This window comes from Cydia amplana, chromosome 14, assembly GCF_948474715.1.
Source record: "Cydia amplana chromosome 14, ilCydAmpl1.1, whole genome shotgun sequence".
NCBI classification, from domain to species: domain Eukaryota; kingdom Metazoa; phylum Arthropoda; class Insecta; order Lepidoptera; family Tortricidae; genus Cydia; species Cydia amplana.
The window spans coordinates 14173978-14192839 of NC_086082.1; the positions used below are offsets into that span (position 1 = coordinate 14173978).

The 18862-nt window shown below is 40.4% G+C and overlaps 1 protein-coding gene across 1 annotated transcript; it reads right to left on the reverse strand.

Annotated features, from left to right (window-relative positions):
* Window positions 1–879: 879 nt before the first annotated feature.
* Window positions 880–17996, reverse strand: LOC134654191 (inositol-3-phosphate synthase). The gene is made up of 12 exons (XM_063509646.1): window positions 17687–17996; window positions 17150–17322; window positions 16551–16663; window positions 14858–15015; window positions 12375–12476; window positions 11362–11393; window positions 7741–7861; window positions 6981–7131; window positions 5037–5237; window positions 3991–4167; window positions 1934–2109; window positions 880–1007 (listed from the first exon to the last, which is right to left on the reverse strand). Exons 1-12 carry the CDS (start codon window positions 17804–17806, stop codon window positions 906–908), a joined length of 1626 nt encoding a protein of 541 aa, XP_063365716.1. The 5' UTR covers window positions 17807–17996; the 3' UTR covers window positions 880–905.
* Between the last annotated feature and the right edge of the window lie 866 nt (window positions 17997–18862).

The following is an 18862-nucleotide window of genomic DNA, read 5'->3' on the forward strand; positions in this document are numbered from 1 at the left end:
TTTTCGCTACATACGGTTTTTCCCGTGTTATCGGCTACGCTCGTAGCGCGTAGCTCGCGCTGAATATGTTAATGAAAGGTGTAAATAAATTCAGAAACCAAAAGTAATAAATAAATTTTATAGATGCGAGAATTAACTACAATTAACTACACGCCCGTCAACAAGTGTATAAGTTAGAAGAATTACCACAACCTTCAAATAAATACAACAACAACAATTCTAAACATCATATAATTTAATTCGCCGCTAACAAGCTGTGGAGTTAAGTACAAACTTTAAAAATAACTAGTGAGTTCCTAGAGATTTTCCACAAAATTTTATATTTCACTAAGAAAAAGCAGAATTTCAGAATAAAAATCAATAAAACCACATTGCATTTACCCCTATGACTATTTCCTGCAGGATTGTAATGAAAATAGGTATAATTCTTAAAAATCTGGCAGTTTGAATCTAGATAGCCGTTAAGACAATTAGGTGTGACACAAAGTTATATTTGTGCTCTACAGATTACAATTGCTCCGATTAATTAACTAGTTTTAAGACTCAAGCAATATTTCTTTCTTTCTTTCGTCATGAAACGCCGTGCATCCGCCACGCTTTCACCTATTCAAAGACATGGACGACTAAAAATGGCCTAAAGCGCGGTCTAGATTAGCAAGAACTTGCAAGCAATTTACATTACATTGCGGTATCTGATCAAACTTTTGAATGTAGTTTACCTTTATAGTCGGCAATGTAACGTAAATCGCATGCAAGTTCTTTCTGGTCTTTAAGTCTCACTTAAAACGAGTACGCTGTCGAAAAGGCCGTAAATAAATAAGTTAATATTCGTCGTCCATAACTTCGCGGGCGATAGAAATATTGTTTAAGCTTATTTGCTTACTGGGGTATATACCTCTTTTTTTTTACTTATCACCATTCGTGTGGGCGATTTTTTGCTTTTTGGAAGGCGGCGCCCTGCTCGCGAACATGCGGCCGCTGCGGAGGTCAGACATCAGGAACGGGACCTGGAGCGACAATTATTGTTGGTTATAATCAGAGATCGGACAAATTTGCGACATTGCTCGCAATAATGTGGACATGACTCCAAAATTGATTAAATAATTAATCATTTAATTAATTTCTTACCTGAGGTTTAATTTTGATTCCTAATCAATAAAAAACACAAAGATTTCTTATAATGTAAATTTATAAAAGAAATTAATCAGTATGTTTTCCAAATTTTCTGTAGGTACTCATTTTTTTATATCAATAATATATTTAAGTGCTATTTATTGAGGAAAAAAATTAAATCTCAAGTAAAAAATTAATTAAATGATTAATTATTTAATAAATTTCGGAGTCTTGTCCACATTATTGCGAGCAATGTCGCAAATTTGTCCGATCTCTGGTTATAATGACGTCTACGGTGCTCAGTTTTTGGTCGGTTATCATGTTTGTATAAGGTCAGGCCTGTGATCGTGTTTGCCGCTCCCGTATTGGCTTACATAGCCATGAAAAACGTTGTCGCCCTACCTGACACTGTTTCAATAGACTTTAAGGCCGATGATGATAATGTATACTCTGAAAAGCTTATATTTGGCTCTAAAATACTGTTGCTACGAGTACTAAAATGGCATATTACTATACACGGTGGCTAAAAAATAACTGCATTCCCGTTGCCAGGGAGGTTTTGGCATTATACTGGACAACTTTTACTGTAAGACCAACCCCGAAATCGCGACAAAAAAATTTACCCGCCCATAGAAAATGGACCAGCCCAAAATGTATGAAACAGTCAATTTTTTTTTCGCGATCGCGTTGCTCAGTATAATCCGAAAACCTCCCTGGCAACGGCAATGCAGTTATTTCTTTCCAACCTGTATACCTGTGTATGTGTGTGTGTGTGTGCGCAAGCGCGTGCGTGTGCGTGTGTGTGTACTAGTCATGTCACCTTGTGCTCTAGTTGCAGATGGTGTAGCGGCGGCAGGCCTAGCGCGGCGCGCATGATGTTCTCTAGCGCGGCGCGCTGCTTGAACAGGGCGTTCACCACGGGCGCCCCCGCCGGCACCACCGGCGCCTTAAGCAGGTACGAGAGGGACGACAGCACGCAGTGGAGACCCGACCATTCTGGGAATATAACAACATTCTCTCAAAATTTACATACATGTCAAATACTAATAAAAACCGGCCAAGTGCGAGTCGGACTCGCGCACGGAGGGTGATGGTGTCAACAAAAAATAGAGCAAAACAAGCAAAAAAAACGGTCACCCACCCAAGTACTGACCCCGCCCGACGTTGCTTAACTTCGGTCAAAAATCACGTTTGTTGTATGGGAGCCCCACTTAAATCTTTATTTTATTCTGTTTTTAGTATTTGTTGTTATAGCGGCAACAGGGATACATCATCTGTGAAAATTTCAATTGTCTAGCTATCACGGTCTAGCTTCAGCAGGTACGACAGCGACGACAGCACGCAGTGGAGACCCGACCATTCTGGGAATATAACAACATTCTCTCAAAATTTACATACATGTCAAATACTAATAAAAACCGGCCAAGTGCGAGTCGGACTCGCGCACGGAGGGTGATGGTGTCAACAAAAAATAGAGCAAAACAAGCAAAAAAAACGGTCACCCATCCAAGTACCGCCCGACGTTGCTTAACTTCGGTCAAAAATCACGTTTGTTGTATGGGAGCCCCACTTAAATCTTTATTTTATTCTGTTTTTATTAGTATTTGTTGTTATAGCGGCAACAGAGATACATCATCTGTGAAAATTTCAACTGTCTAGCTATCACGGTTCGTGAAATACAGCCTGGTGACAGACGGACGGACGGACGGACAGCGGAGTCTTAGTAATAGGGTCCCGTTTTTACCCTTTGGGTACGTAACCCTAAAAAAAAGTTACAAAGCCTTCCAGGCGGTCTAGCATGAGTTGCGTTCTCGCGCGCTACTCCGTACTTCCGACTTCAAGTATGGACTCGCGCGCGAGAACGCAACTCATGCTAGACCGCCAGGATTCGCAACGAGGAATGTGTTCATAAGAACTGATAGAAATTGTCTACTAGAGCTGCGCTGATCGTAGGTAAATGAAGTGATTTCTCTTAACGAACACATCCCTCGTTACACATACATACTCGCAGCCTTATATTGTTTCTAATCACTATCACTACATAGTATAAAACAAAGCCGCTTCCCGCTGTCTATCCCCATGTATGCTTAGATCTTTAAAACTACGCAACGGATTTTGATGCGGTTTTTTTTTTTAAATAGAGTGATCAAGAGGATGGTTTATGTATAATTTCTTAACCCGTGCGAATCCGAAGCGGGTCGCTAGTTAGAATTATAAGTGTAAGGATATGAAACTTAGCCTCTACCGCAAGTATTTTTTTCAAACATTTTTCTCGTACGCGGATCAACGTTCGCCGGAAGAGAAGTTAAAGAGTACTAGAAGTTAACTGTGTGCGTTAAGCTTTGGATTCCTCCGAAAACGGTGCCGTTATATGACGGCCGTCATATAGCGGCCGCAAAAGACGGCCGTCTTTACGGTGGCGACATGTGGAAAGTACCACGGCGTCATAACACACCGTCAGCCACCAAGGTCAAAGCGGCAAATTTGAAAAATGTAGGCGCGATACGATAACGTCCCATAGAAAATTTGAATTTCGCGCCTTTTCCTACTGACAAGATTTACTTGATCATCTATAATTTACTTTGAGGATGAAATATCATCAGAAGAGGAAAATAATCGTAGTACGGAATCATTTATTCAAATCTCGTGTCATTTATTCCAAAATGGCGTCACCGCTATCTAATAAAACGTTCACGAAACTATCGACACCGTCATGACGGCCGTCATCTTAAGTTACGTTGCCAATCAACGTAACGTAACGCCGTCTAGGAAACCGCGCCATCTTGTTTACATAGACAACGTTCTAGTGACGTCAGTCAACGCTATATAGCGGCCGTAATATGACGGCACCGTTTTCGGAGGAATCCAAAGCTTTACCGTCAGTCCCCTGCCTGCGCAGGGACAGCCTGGAAAACAGCTCGGCCAGCAGCGCCAAGTCCAAGATCAGCGGCACCGCCAGCAGCGAGTCCTCGCACGTGTTGTGCACCGCGATGGTGTTGGTGCCGTGGAGAAGGATCTCGGAGGTGTACTCGTCCATCGCGCGTTTTGAATCGCCTGTTAAGATAATGGTGATGAAGAATATATAAATGTGTCATAATGTTCGTTCGCTTCTGGTTCCATTCGCTAACCGTCCACTCGTCACAAAATATCCCTTCTTTTAATGACTGTGAAATGGTTTTGGGTATAGAAAGTGAAATTAAAAGCAAACAGATTTAGTCACGACTGTATATAGAATTCTGGTGAACACATTAGTCAAGAAACTTAACTATTTTTCTAAGTGTCAACAACAAAAATCGAAGAGGAATAAAAAGGGACGTTTTACAAAAGGGATATTTTAGAAATGAGACTAAGTTTTTAGACGAGACATTTTAGTACTGGTCATATTGACCACTTACCGACATATGGTACATATTTGATGACCACATGGTCGGGCTTCTCTCCCGGCTTGTACATCATGCTGTTGCTCCCCACTAGTTTGGAAAATTTCCTATATTTCTTATGAGATTTTCTGCTGCCATAAGTGTACTTACCGACATATGGCACATGACCACCACATGGCCGGGCTTCTCCCCCGGCTTGTACATCATGCTGTTGCTCCCCACTAGTTTGGAAAATTTCCTATATTTCTTATGAGATTTTCTGCTGCCATAAGTGTACTTACCGACATATGGCACATGACCACCACATGGCCGGGCTTCTCCCCCGGCTTGTACATCATGCTGTTGCTCCCCACTAGTTTGGAAAATTTCCTATATTTCTTATGAGATTTTCTGCTGCCATAAGTGTACTTACCGACATATGGCACATGACCACCACATGGCCGGGCTTCTCCCCCGGCTTGTACATCATGCTGTTGCTCCCCACTAGTTTGGAAAATTTCCTATATTTCTTATGAGATTTTCTGCTGCCATAAGTGTACTTACCGACATATGGCACATATTTGATCACCACCACATGGTCGGGTTTCTCTCCCGGCTTGTACATCATGCTGTTGCTCTCGACCATGTCGTCGACCACGTTGGACTTGGAGATCTCTTTGGAGCGGAACTGCTTGGCCGAGGACAGGTTCTTGCCATCGTTGTTGCCGAGGTGGTTGTAGCTGACGATAGATACCGGTTTTAGACCTGAAAGTTAAAGTCTACGTATGAATTGGAGACATTTGTTTGAGTACTTTAGAGTTGTGCCCTATAGTACATTACATACCTAGGGAGGTGAATTCGTGAATGTACCAGATCGCAGGTGTTTGTGGCCCGAACCGAAGGTGAGGGCCATAAATATGCGATCTGGGGCTTTAAGAATTACCGCCCGTGGTTTGTCTAAAGTTTTACGTCTTGCCTTGGCCAGGAAGCCCGCTACGCGAGGAGAAAATCCCACTTACGGGCCTAGGGTGACGTAATTTTTTTTTTTCATGTATCGTCAACAAATTGAAGCGATAATTGTCGTCCATAGACATAAGCAACATTAAAGAAGCCACGATGCCGACCTCTGAAAACCCTGAATACTCGTTTCTTGATGAACTCCATGTCATGTTATAGCGCAAAGTTAAGTTATAAGTATGTAACCTTTCACAATATTTTAATTGTTGCATTTTTTTGAGAATTAGGTACTTTAATCTGAATATTTTGCCCAGAGTAAGTCTACAAGACTTGAGTCTGCCTTGAGGTAGGTATGTTATACTTGGAACCTGCGGGTGATGGGTCGGGAGTTCCATCACTCGCCTGAAGAGGTTTCGAGCTGGAAGACCCTCGTGTTCCGAGGTGTCTTCAGCGGAGTAAGCTGCTAGAGCAGCCCCATATGGTGAGCTCGCAAGAGCATCGCCGACGGGGTATCGGAGGTCTACAATAGAGTTCCCGAAACCCCGCCTACAAAGCGCGCGGCGGAACACCCCAGGGGGTTTAGTCCGTGGAACTGTTATATATAACTGTTTATAATAATAATTATGATGCACGATCGCATGGTCATTATAAGAGATAGCTTTAAGTCATTATAATTAAGTTAGATTTAAGTTATATTGCAGTGCCCTACAGGGTTTCATAGCTGAACCAATAAAATGTACCAACCTGTATAACCTATGAAAGCAATAAACACACTGATTACTGATCACTGAAGTCGGACATACCCACAGGGCTTCTCCCGGGCCAGTGGGATCCATAAGGGATTCCCCCTGGGGTCATAAAAAAAAAAAAAAAAAAGTATGTTATACTGACCGGCGGACACTAGGAAGTCGACCAGCACGGACTTGAGCTTGGTCTGCCCGGACTTGAAATCGTCGCCGGCAACAAACACTCCGTTTTTCTACAAGTAAGCTTGTTTACTGACCGGCGGACACTAGGACGTCGACCAGCACGGACTTGAGCTTGGTCTGCCCGGACTTGAAGTCGTCACCGGCAACGAACACTCCGTTTTTCTACAAGTAAGCTTGTTTACTGACCGGCGGACACTAGGAAGTCGACCAGCACGGACTTGAGCTTGGTCTGTCCTGACTTGAAGTCGTCACACCCACGAACACTGTTTCCCTACAGGTAAGCTTGTTTACTGACCGGCGGACACTAGGAAGTCGACCAGCACGGACTTGAGCTTGGTCTGTCCTGACTTGAAGTCGTCACACCCACGAACACTGTTTCCCTACAGGTAAGCTTGTTTACTGACCGGCGGACACTAGGAAGTCGACCAGCACGGACTTGAGCTTGGTCTGCCCGGACTTGAAGTCGTCACACCCACGAACACTGTTTCCCTACAGGTAAGCTTGTTTACTGACCGGCGGACACTAGGAAGTCGACCAGCACGGACTTGAGCTTGGTCTGCCCGGACTTGAAGTCGTCACACCCACGAACACTGTTTCCCTACAGGTAAGCTTGTTTACTGACCGGCGGACACTAGGAAGTCGACCAGCACGGACTTGAGCTTGGTCTGCCCGGACTTGAAATCGTCACCGGCAACAAACACTCCGTTTTTCTCCGCGCGTTCCACGACGCCTTCAACTAGTGTGTTCTGCGGGGAGCCGTTGATGTAACAACACTGAAAAAAGGCAAATAATCAAATTCCGCTTATTTTGTTTAGTTGTTGGTGTATGAGCCAAAAACGGAGGCATTTATCTACTTTAAAATTGTGTCATATATTTTTAACTATCTCATCCTTAGGCTGTTGAGAAGGGAAAGTAAAACCTTAAGGGGCCCACAGATTACCAGTTCGCCGGACGATATCAGCCTGTCAGTTGTTCAGAACTGTCACCTTTTGCGTTTAACTGACAGGCATAGAAGGTAGCATCCTATAGAAGTGGTCTACGCGTGCCTCCGTGAGGGACAAAACATATAAATTCGACCAATCACAGCGTCGCAATTGCGACGCATTGCGACGCTACGATTGGTCGAATTTATTTGTTATGGCGGGCAACAAATGAATTCGACCAATCACGGTGGTCAATTAACGGTGGGGAATAAAACAAGATGTGAGACTGTGACAAGGACAAACAATAATAGCGCTTTCGCTGCTACTCCTACTGAAAGATACATAAGACTATCCCGTTCTGTCAGTTATCCCCACCACTCATGCCCAATCCAGTTATACTAGATTCATGCTGACAGGCTGATATCGTCCGGCAGACTGGTAATCAGTGGGCCCCTTTACCCCTTCGTCGATGGCGGCTAGTGCAAAGATGGTGGATGGCGAGATTTCAGGCTCGTTGTTCCGCAGAGCTTTCTCGATATTGTCCGACGTGTCGTGCACACCCGGTTTCACCTCGCAGAATCTGGGCAAACGCGAAAATGGTATAAGTTTAAGCACTTAAAAATAACCACATACGTCCCACTGGTGGGCACTGGCGTCTTCTAATTGTATAAGAGGCTTCAACGATAGGCCAATGCGGGTCGACGAGCAGAATAAAACGCCAATGTTTGACAAATAGTTACCATAAATGTATGGACCTTCTACATCAGCTGCCAAATTTGAAACATCAAAATTTCGTACGCGCGTCTTTAGTTGGTGCAAAAACTTGTATGTGATTATTCGTTAGGTTAGCTTCGTCATCAGAACTATCGGAGCGGCCAAGGCGCGCACAAATATCTAAACACGCCTCTATTGTCAAGGCGTTAGAGTGCATGTTCAGATATTTTTGAGCACCTCGGCCGCTCTGATTATATCTGATGGCGACTGTACATTGCTTTTGCTTGCATACAAGTTATTGCAGCAAAATGGGGCTTCTAGCTGTCTTTATATAAGATTAATGTGTATACGCATCATAGTTAACATCAAAATACCCTCTAGCTGTAAACCACATTTCATTCGACTCCGTGTATTAACCTTCCCTTCATTATATATATTAGAAACAAATTTGTACGTAAAAATATTAACCTCTATGAATCCAATACAAATCCTCGCCGAAATCATGATTTAGCCTTACCGGAACCCAAAATAGAGATGTTTAAAAAAAGTCCATACTACAGGTCTATCCACATATATAATAGCATTCCCAGACAAATTAAATCAGAAGAAAATTATAATACATTTGTTAATAAATTAAAACAACTACTTATAAATAAAGCCTACTATTCAATAGCCGAATTTTTGGAGGAATAACAATCTTATGTCCATACTTTCACAATTTACATGGTCTATTTTTCATAATCTTGCAAATATATCTAAGACCTAATTAGAGTAATTGTTGGTTTATGTAATGCAATTTTTTTTTTATATAAACTACGACCATTTATTGTAATAAGACTTTAGTATAAGATTAAAACTAATTGCTATACCCTGTCCGGGTTCATGTTCACATATGTGTACCTTGTATACTTATAATGTTGTACATGATTGCAATGATTAAATGATTAAATGATTAATGAAATCTCATCCGATCTCATATAAGGTGGATATTAACGTTTCTCTCGCTCTAACAATTACGCTGTCCCTGTCTAAACCAGGGATGTTGCGAACATCCGCATCCGCAACCGCGGAACTTCCGCATTATTTTCAACATCCGCATCTGCATCCGCATCCGCATAAAATCGATGCGGAGCTTATGCGGATGCGGATGTCAAACAAGTCGGTACAAAAACGTCTTAGCGGCGACGTAAGTGCTAGGTAATTTCGTCATTACCTATAACGAAATCGTCTAGATCCAGAAAAGTCGGCCAAGTTACTGTTTATTAAATATAACGCACCTATATTCTTGCTCAAATACTAAATGTTAATAAAAAAATACTAAAAATGTAATATTTGACGTTTTCTAAGTACCTAATATTGACATCCGCATCTGCATCCGCAACATCCCTGGTCTAAACAAAGGAACCGTAAGCTTATTATTCGTTCATTAATTCCATTATCCATTAAACCACTAGCCCGAGCTATAATTTTCGAAGCGGCGTTCATTAAATTGGCTGTGCCGGCGAACGCGGGCAATTATCTTAATGCTATGTTATTGAGCGGGCTTCAACGGCAGTCTGCCTGTAGCATGTGCATGTCTTGGTGCATGTTTTTTTACATCAAACGATCTTGTAAATAAATTTATCATCCTTCTGTTTTTTTTCTTCGGCTTGTATAAAAATCATCGTCGACCTAACCTAACCTAACTTTTATGAGACAGAAACATGTGCGCGAAGGTTAATGAATTTGCCGTATTATAATAGTTATTATCAAAGATTCTTTGATAAGTAAAGTGTATGAAAAAAAATGTGTTGGAAAGCTGACGTAGATGGCGTGTTTTGTGGGATGGTCAACTTTTGGCAACCAGAGTTACCGCATAATACACGGAGCGTACAAAACGTTTTCATAAGTCATCCAAACAGATAATCTACCTCTGTTTGCACTAACATGATGCATAACCTGATAAGCTTTAACAATCTCTCATAATTCTCTTACTAACCAACGTCAAATTAGATTGTGATTTTCAAAAATATACCATATCTAAACTACATAAAGTCGATTTCCGACAAGCATCACTCGTTATCTAAATCTAAGAAGTTTAACGGTCCGCTTCATCAATGCATGTTGAACACGTTTTTTTACAATACGCCATAGTCGCCATACTTTGCTTAAAAATGTCGTATTTTAATAATAAATTGTTGTCACTTAAGCTGTTACTTTTCTGAGACAATTTACGCGTCACGTCTAACCTTGCCACACTAAACTCACTGTAAAATATACCTTATTTAGATGTAATAGAGTTTACTATGTAAGTTGACGCGTGTACAGTCTGGTTTTTTTCGTCGCAGGTTAACGCCCGACTAGGCTATTATTATTTTTCGCACGTGCATGTTGTCATTGATACCTACTGAAATACGGTCACAGCAGTTTTTTGACACTACATTCCTTGAAATAGATTGAAATAGAAAAATTCGTACAATGTTAGTAGGTAGCTAGGTAGCCCCATTTAGTATTTTTAATAATTTTATGTTTATCGAAATATTTTCAGATTAGCTCAAATCTCGAAACAGGTAAAAACGGATGCCTCTTGAATCTTTTTATTGGAAAAAAAATTGTGTATTACAAGTTATAATACTTCATACAAACAGTTCTTAAGAATAGCCCTGGGCAGGAATGAAAACAGGCTTATAAAAAAACCTTTTTTTTTTTTAATTTAATTTATTTTATTTTATAATATTTATAATAATTGTACATCACATCCTATTTGCCAAAGGCCAAAGGCAAAGAGATAGAAATATATTATTTCTTTAGCCAGTAATAATTATTTGTAGGTAACAGAAATCACCGTCATTTTGCGCGTAATGCATGAATTTAGTACCCGGTAACGCAAACACAGTTTATTGCAAGGCAATTTCTACGTATCTCGACCGACATATACACGTCATTCCTTAGCGTGCAATTCTAAAACATCTTATGGTATAGCAGTGAGAATAATAAAAGAGTCATTATGGTATGCAGTGTTGTGAGTATGGCGTGATGCGAGACGTAGATATACGTCATATCTAGGCGGTGTAACCACGCTAATTCGGCAGACTTGATTCTTTGCCAAATATGATAATGTCTATGGGAATGAGAAAAGTGATTTTCTTCTAACGTTGGTATTAATTAAGTCATTAATTATAAATAGTCATTAAATTAAAAGTAGTTTACTAAATTAGCTTTCAAAATGGGCTCTTTTAATCATATTCATAATTATTAGCGTCGCGATTAATCATTCGAGTAGGGCAGTATGGGGCCGGAGCGAGCGACATCGCGACAGCGCGATGAGCATAGTCTGGCCAAGGTATAAGGTAAGTACTTGAGACTGTCCCCTGAAACTTGACTCACCTCTCGGTGTTGGCGGTCCACAGCACGATGACCTTATCCAGCCTCTGGCGATCCTTGAAGACCTTAATATCGGCGAGTATTAGGAGGTACTACTAGTATTTCCACCCCTTCCCCTCGCCTCTATAAGGTAAGTATTTGAGATTGTCCCCTGGAACTTGACTCACCTCTCGGTGTGGGCGGTCCACAGCACGATCACCTTTTCCAGCCTCTGGGGATCCTTCAAGTCCTTGATGCCGGCGCGTGTTGGGAGGTACTGCTGGTATTTCCTCCCCTTCCCCACGCCTCTATAAGGTAAGTACTTGAGACTGTCCCCGGGAACTTGACTCACCTCTCGGTGTTGGGGGCCACAGCACGATCACCTTTTCCAGCCTCTGGGGATCCTTCAAGTCCTTGATGCCGGCGCGTGTTGGGAGGTACTGCTGGTATTTCCTCCCCTTCCCCACGCCTCTATAAGGTAAGTACTTGAGACTGTCCCCTGGAACTTGACTCACCTCTCGGTGTTGGCGGTCCACAGCACGATCACCTTATCCAGCCTCTGGCGATCCTTGAAGTCCTTGATGCCGGCGCGTGTTGGGAGGTACTGCTGGTATTTCCTCCCCTTCCCCACGCCTCTATAAGGTAAGTACTTGAGACTGTCCCCTGGAACTTGACTCACCTCTCGGTGTTGGCGGTCCACAGCACGATCACCTTTTCCAGCCTCTGGCGATCCTTCAAGTCCTTGATGCCGGCGCGTGTTGGAAGGTACTGCTCGTATTTCTTCCCCCTGCTCTCCTTAAGGTAAGTACCAACTTGAGATTGTCCCCTGGAACTTGACTCACCTCTCGGTGTTGGCGGTCCACAGCACGATCACCTTTTCCAGCCTCTGGCGATCCTTCAAGTCCTTGATGCCGGCGCGTGTTGGAAGGTACTGCTCGTATTTCTTTCCCCTCCTCTCCTTAAGGTTTGTACCTACTTGAGATTGTCCCCTGGAACTTGACTCACCTCTCGGTGTTGGCGGTCCACAGCACGATCACCTTATCCAGCTTTTGGCGATCCTTGAAGTCCTTGATGTCGGCGCGGATCTGGAGGTACTGCTCGTATTTGGTGCCGCGGATGAGGTGGGTCGCGCGGTCCGCCTGAATGAACAATCTTTGATTGTAAGAGGTCCTATGAAGTGTTTAAAAGAGCTGACTTAAACACAAATTCAGATAACGATATGCAATTTGATTTACATAATGATGATGATATGATATGACATTAGGTATCTTATAAATTACCGGGAGTCGAATAAAGAATGGACAATCTTCTGACCACCGACGGGGCTGACTTAGACTGGACCAAAAATGGGCTAAGAGGTTTAGTAAAAGTTGTGTGGTTTTCAAGATAAGTAATCGAACTTTTTTTTAATGGCACCCTACTTCACAAACATAACTTTATTTGTAAAGATGTAAATAGGTTGTGTACCATTTTAGAAACAGTATTCGATAATGATTCGTTAAACTACTAAAAAAGCGAAACTTGTCAAATCAAAAAACCTTGAAATTTCTGTAACGTAATTTATGGAAGACCCCTAATATCTACAAAAAGATTACAACTGGGAAATCTCAACTATCATTTGATATGTACACATAACATCAATAAAGCAGGAAATCTAAGACAAATCGCGATCACCTCAGTAACCAGACGCCGAAACCAGACACCTGTTTTATAAACCAACAACTACGGAAGATTCGAGATCGCATTCATCGCAAATGTTGAATGTAGCTGAATTTGTAAACTTTAATACCCGCGTCGTGTCACGTGTTGGCAGCGTGTAAATAGTGCTTACTTTTAAGGTTACATGGCAATGGAACCAGCCACCTGTTTAATAAACTAGCAACTACGGAAGATTCGAGATCGCATTCATCGCAAGTGTTGAATGTAGCTGAATTTGTAAACTTTTGTAACCTTCCGCTTCTTTCGCGTCACGTGGCGGCAGCGTGTAAACAGTGCTGACTTTTAAGGTTACATAGCAATGGAGTTCACATGAAACCCGTTGAATGAGATTCATGAACCAGTGAACCAGTAATTGTTTTAAAATTTAGCATCCTGTATCTTGGACCTATAAAGGTTTATCGCCTTTATTCGCCCCACAGTCGCCCAAAAATGGCTGCTAAAGTTCGGCTTGCGCCGTGTCTCGTAGCTCCACATCGGAACATGCCACTTTTGGCCCTTTATTAAATACGCCGCTGCCTGAAACCGGACGTAGTTTTCTGAAGACTCTTAAGGGAAGCCTAGACCACCTCAACAACTAGATGGAACTTCGTCAACTAGCGTTCAACACACGTAATTGCTCCCGTACTAAATTAGTAACGAACCGCGACCGTTTATTTCAGTTCAAAATATCTAGGTAAAATTTAAGTTTTACGAGGTCTGTTGTCATTCTATTTCTTTAGTGTATAAGTAAAAACTTATATCTCTTATTTATTTATTTTTTCTTCGTAAATATAAGCAACGAAATACATTAGGGTAGCGATAATAGGATTAAGTATTAAGCTCTAATCCAGTTAAAAGAGGACTGGATCAAATTACAATTTACGTCTATGTCTATCTAACAAGTTTGTATAACTCAATAATCATTAGACATAACATTAATATCGATTTCATCATGCGACAGTAATTCCACAATAGAACAATGGTTAATAAAATTTACGATTTTAAATATTTATAACAGAACAAACCATGGAATGCCTCGCACAGACCATGTGATACCAAAGCGTTTAAGAAGACCACACAGTTCCTCTTTCACTGGTTAAATATTACGCTACGAGCCGCATTACTCAGTACCTACACTATTTTATACTAAAACAACTCGTGTTTTATTGATTTAATACTAACATAATTTACTTGCGTAGGTACAGTCGACGTCAAAGATATGTTTACATTTCTCGTCTTATTACAAAGGAGTAAGATGCAAAAGTTTAAACATATTTTTGACGTCGACTATATACATAGTTCGTTTATGTGGACGTGTCGCTTACTCATGACTCTCAAGAGCGGCCCAGAACCTATTGAATATGGAATCGGCAATGCGGCTGCTTGCTGGTAACTTCAAGTATTACAGACTCCATTTAAAACAGCAATGAAAACTTAGAAACCACTCTTTTTCATTGCTCTTGCGAGTGATTGCTTACGTGTCTGATGCCGCGAACTGAAATCCAGCTCCAGGGTTCGAAAGGATAATTATCAATGATAGTTATCTTGATCATTATCGTGATGTTTATGCCTGATAATTATCGATTTGATAATAATCTAAAATATAAAAAACGTCCCAATCATATTTTTTTACTGTTAAAGATTCAAAGAAAATAAATATAGCACTATCCATGCCTGGGATATTTATCCGATATTTATCGGATAATTATCGCGATAATTATCAATGACTATAATTGTCTGAATAATTTCGAGCCCCGTTCAGCGCCATACGCCGCTTGCGTCCAGTCCTCGGCCTGTGTGTGTGTGTAATCTGTGGGTTTACCTGGTTAGCCGCAATAAAGTCAGGGTCATATATAGCAGGGCGCGGCTTCATGGCGGCCATCTCCTTCCTCAGCTTCTGCTGCAGGTCGTAGTCTATGACCTTGGCTCGCACCATGGACTCGGCCAGGTTTAGGGGGCTGATATCCCAGCCATCGATCGCTAAAACAATACCGGGATATTCACATTCGTACATTCGAAGAGTTAGACCAAGAAATGTCTGTAACGATTTAGACGGGGTTCGAAAGGATAATTATCAATAATAGTTATCTTGATAATTATCGCTATTTTTATGCCTGCCAATTATCGACTTGATACTAACCTAATAAAATTTGTAAAAAAATAGCAAAAAACGTCCAATTATTTTTTACTATCAAAGAATTTAAAGAAAATAAATAAAGCACCTGAGATAATTATCCGATATTTATCGGATGATTATCAAAGACTATAATTATCTGGATAATTTCGAACCCTGGATTTAGATAGCGCAAGAATTATTTTAAACGTCAAACTTCTATGAAATTATGACTAGTTATGTCTTGGTCTTACTCTAAATTGCCGGAGCCACGGACCTGTAGGTATAACAGACATATTCAGAATGTAGAGTGCAGACGGGCTCGCAAATGCGTACCTACGGCGGGTAGGTGTGGTGTGACAGAGAGAACACTACGTACTCGCGACTCGCGTACAGCGAGTTGATTTTACTATAGTTTCATTAGTGTGTTAAGTGTGGTAGTGTGTATAGTCGTTCATGACAAGGAAACTTTGAACAGGAAGTAATATAATAACAAGTATTCTAAAATGGCTTAAACTAATGAACCGAGATAAGCTTAATTTACTGTGGTATTCCCAAGAACTAGTCTAGGTTATAGGTACCTATACTTACACATAATCATACAATTTTAGTCTTAAGGAAAATATCAGGTCATGGACGTATAATTAAATTAAATGCTTGTTCTAAAAACTTTTTTCATTTAAACTTTTTTTAACCAGACAATATCCAACTATCCGACAACCATCTATGAAATCCATCCATCTCACAACAGTCTACAAAATTATACACCATAACAGAAACAGGTTGTTCCGTTTCAAACGTATGCTAAAATGTCATTCAATAGAACTTGCTAACTATGTAAACAAACCGCCATACTAAAATTGACACTGAATGTCAAATTACTAGTAAGTTTTGTTTACATAGTTCGCAAGTTCTATTGAATGACACTTTACAAGGATTAGGTTTATGTTGCTGCTCTCTACCAAGACCCATGCTTTATTTACCACTAGATTTTGCCCGCGACTTCGTCTGCGAGGAGTTAGTAATTTGGGCAGCTTATTTTAACCCAACTTTTTATCGAATTCCCATACAACTTTCCACCCCCCTTCTCACCCCCTTAAAGGGTGGTGTCTGGGATAAAAACTACCCTATGTCGTTCCCCGGGACTCAAACTATCTCCATACCAAATTACAACTAAATCGGTTCAGCGGTTTAAACGTGAAGAGGTAACAGACAGACAGACACACTTTCGCATTTATAATATTAGTATGGTATGGATGGATTGTATACTTTATGTAGAGATAGTTGTCCCCCCCTGCAAACACATTTCTATGCAGGAGGGTCAGTTATCTCTGCAGCTGATTGTACTTGGAAGTAAAATTAAGGTCTCTATTTCAAAAATGCAAATGTTTTTAGCACTCACCCAAGTCATCAGGATGCACCATGGGTAACAAGTGCGACATCGGCACATAGACATCATGACCCTTCTCATCCATGCCCAGTCTGACTGTGGATGCCTGAGTGATAGATCCCAACCTAAAAACAAATAAATCAATACTTACTGAAAGTATACAAAGACCAGTAGTAGAGTAGTTCATGTACTCTTTTTTTTTGTCTCTGAAAAGGTTCATAGTATTTTTGTGTATTTGATAGTTAACCCTCTCAATTAACAGAAACAACATCAAAATGTACTTTTATCAGACTATAGACGGCATGACAAAATTAAAAATGTAAAATAATAATAATAAATAAATAATAATTTAGCCTACATACGTCCCACTGCTGGGCACAGGCCTCCTCTCATGCGCGAGAGGGCTTGGGCTATAGTCCCCACGCTAGCCCAATGTGGATTGGGGACTTAAAAGTGATTGGGAGTAAATTAAAAGTAAATATTTTCGACATTAAAAACAAGCCAAAACCATATTTTAGCATGTTATCATATTGATTAGTATTGTGTGTGCAATTATCATTAAATAACATTTCTGTTTTTCTTATTAGACATCCCTATAAATAAACCCTCACCAATTAGACTGCATAGTTCCATTCTTCGTGTTCCAAGACAGCTGATGCCTATTGGCCAACACGGCTGCAGTGAATGTTGATCCGTTGTTGCCACCCCAACCAACCAGCATGATGCCCAGTTTACCCACCTTCCGCCCAGTGCGGAGGCATAGTGATGTTTTAAATGGTTTTGCCTGTTAAAATACAGAAAAATTTATAATAGCAGGAGTGTACCAACTTACTACACACTACAACATATTCTGAAGGTTTACGCTATATATTTTAATTAGTCGAAAAATGTGGGAAATATGAATAAGTACTTGGATAGACAAGTTCAAAATATAGACACTGGAACTAAATTCACCATGTAATTAATTGACTTCATAGTACAGCTATAACTCGTACATAATTGTATACGCTGTGCATATCACCGGTCATAAATACAGACTAACCACGCATTCCACGGCCAAGGGCATAGATCTATTAACATCGCACTAGGAAAATATCCCGATCAATACACCCACCGGCTGAACCGGCGTAACCAGGATAAACACTTACCACTAAGTCGTCGCCCTTCTTCGTCACCAGAGTTTCTTCATAATCATAATCGGCGAGAATATAATCATCCGTATACTTTACATTTGGGCTGGAAACCAGCAGATTTGAAGATCTTTCCATAACGACTAGAAAATCGCTTACGGTTACTATTTCAATTATTAATAATTTAGTATATCTTCAAATCCGAGAGTCCTATATTACACGTTAATGGGAGCTGTTCTTCGATTAACGATTCGTATGCACAAATTTATTTGAAATCGTGTTTAAATCAAGAAATCACTGAGCTAACCGTCCGTCTTCGTCGATGAACGAGTTGAAACTAACCACAGACAAGACTAGCGAATTGAAATATGACAATTGACAACTTGTCAGATGAGGCAAGTGAACGAATGGCAGGTTACCTTGTCTATGGTAATAATCGATAGATTTTTTTGCGATTTTTGAATACCGATATACCGATACTCGATAGACATTGACTGTACGAGTATGACAGTTTTAAAATTTGGTATGGTCAACATTGTCAAGTGTCAACCGTTGATATCAATTAGCGCTAAAACTTTACTTAATTTACATGTTGTATTTCGACATTATAAACAGTAAGTATTGATCAGAGACAAGTCCAATGATTTAATAAATGATTATTTAAAAATTTTTACTTATTTCAAACACAACAGAAAAACTTTAAGACTTCCTTATAAAGAAAGACTACTCTCGAACGAAGTAATTACAAAAAGTTCATGTTGTATACATTGTAGTTAGTACAAGTAAAATGCCCTATTCGTGTAATTACCATTACTTGTATGTGTGTAGTTTACTTTGTTGTGTGCTTCCTTTTTCTTCATGTTGATGTGTGGGGTATCTTAATACATTGTATCGTTACGTAGTACCAAGTATTAATATAGAACCGCTAGTTTTTGATTAAGGACGTTAGAGAACGAAAATTCATGATATTTTTTTCTGATTTTGACTTAAATGTGTACTTTTAAATTACTATTTAACATAAAACAATGCTTAAAAAACTTTTGACTCATTCACACATCACAGCGGGTAGGTAGGAATGTGTGCATAATGTGCATCACCACTTAGAATTAGCACCTTTAAAATTCTTCACCCCCACATCTACAAACACCAAGGCAAATAGCTACGTATATTTGTAACATAAATAATTTAATATTC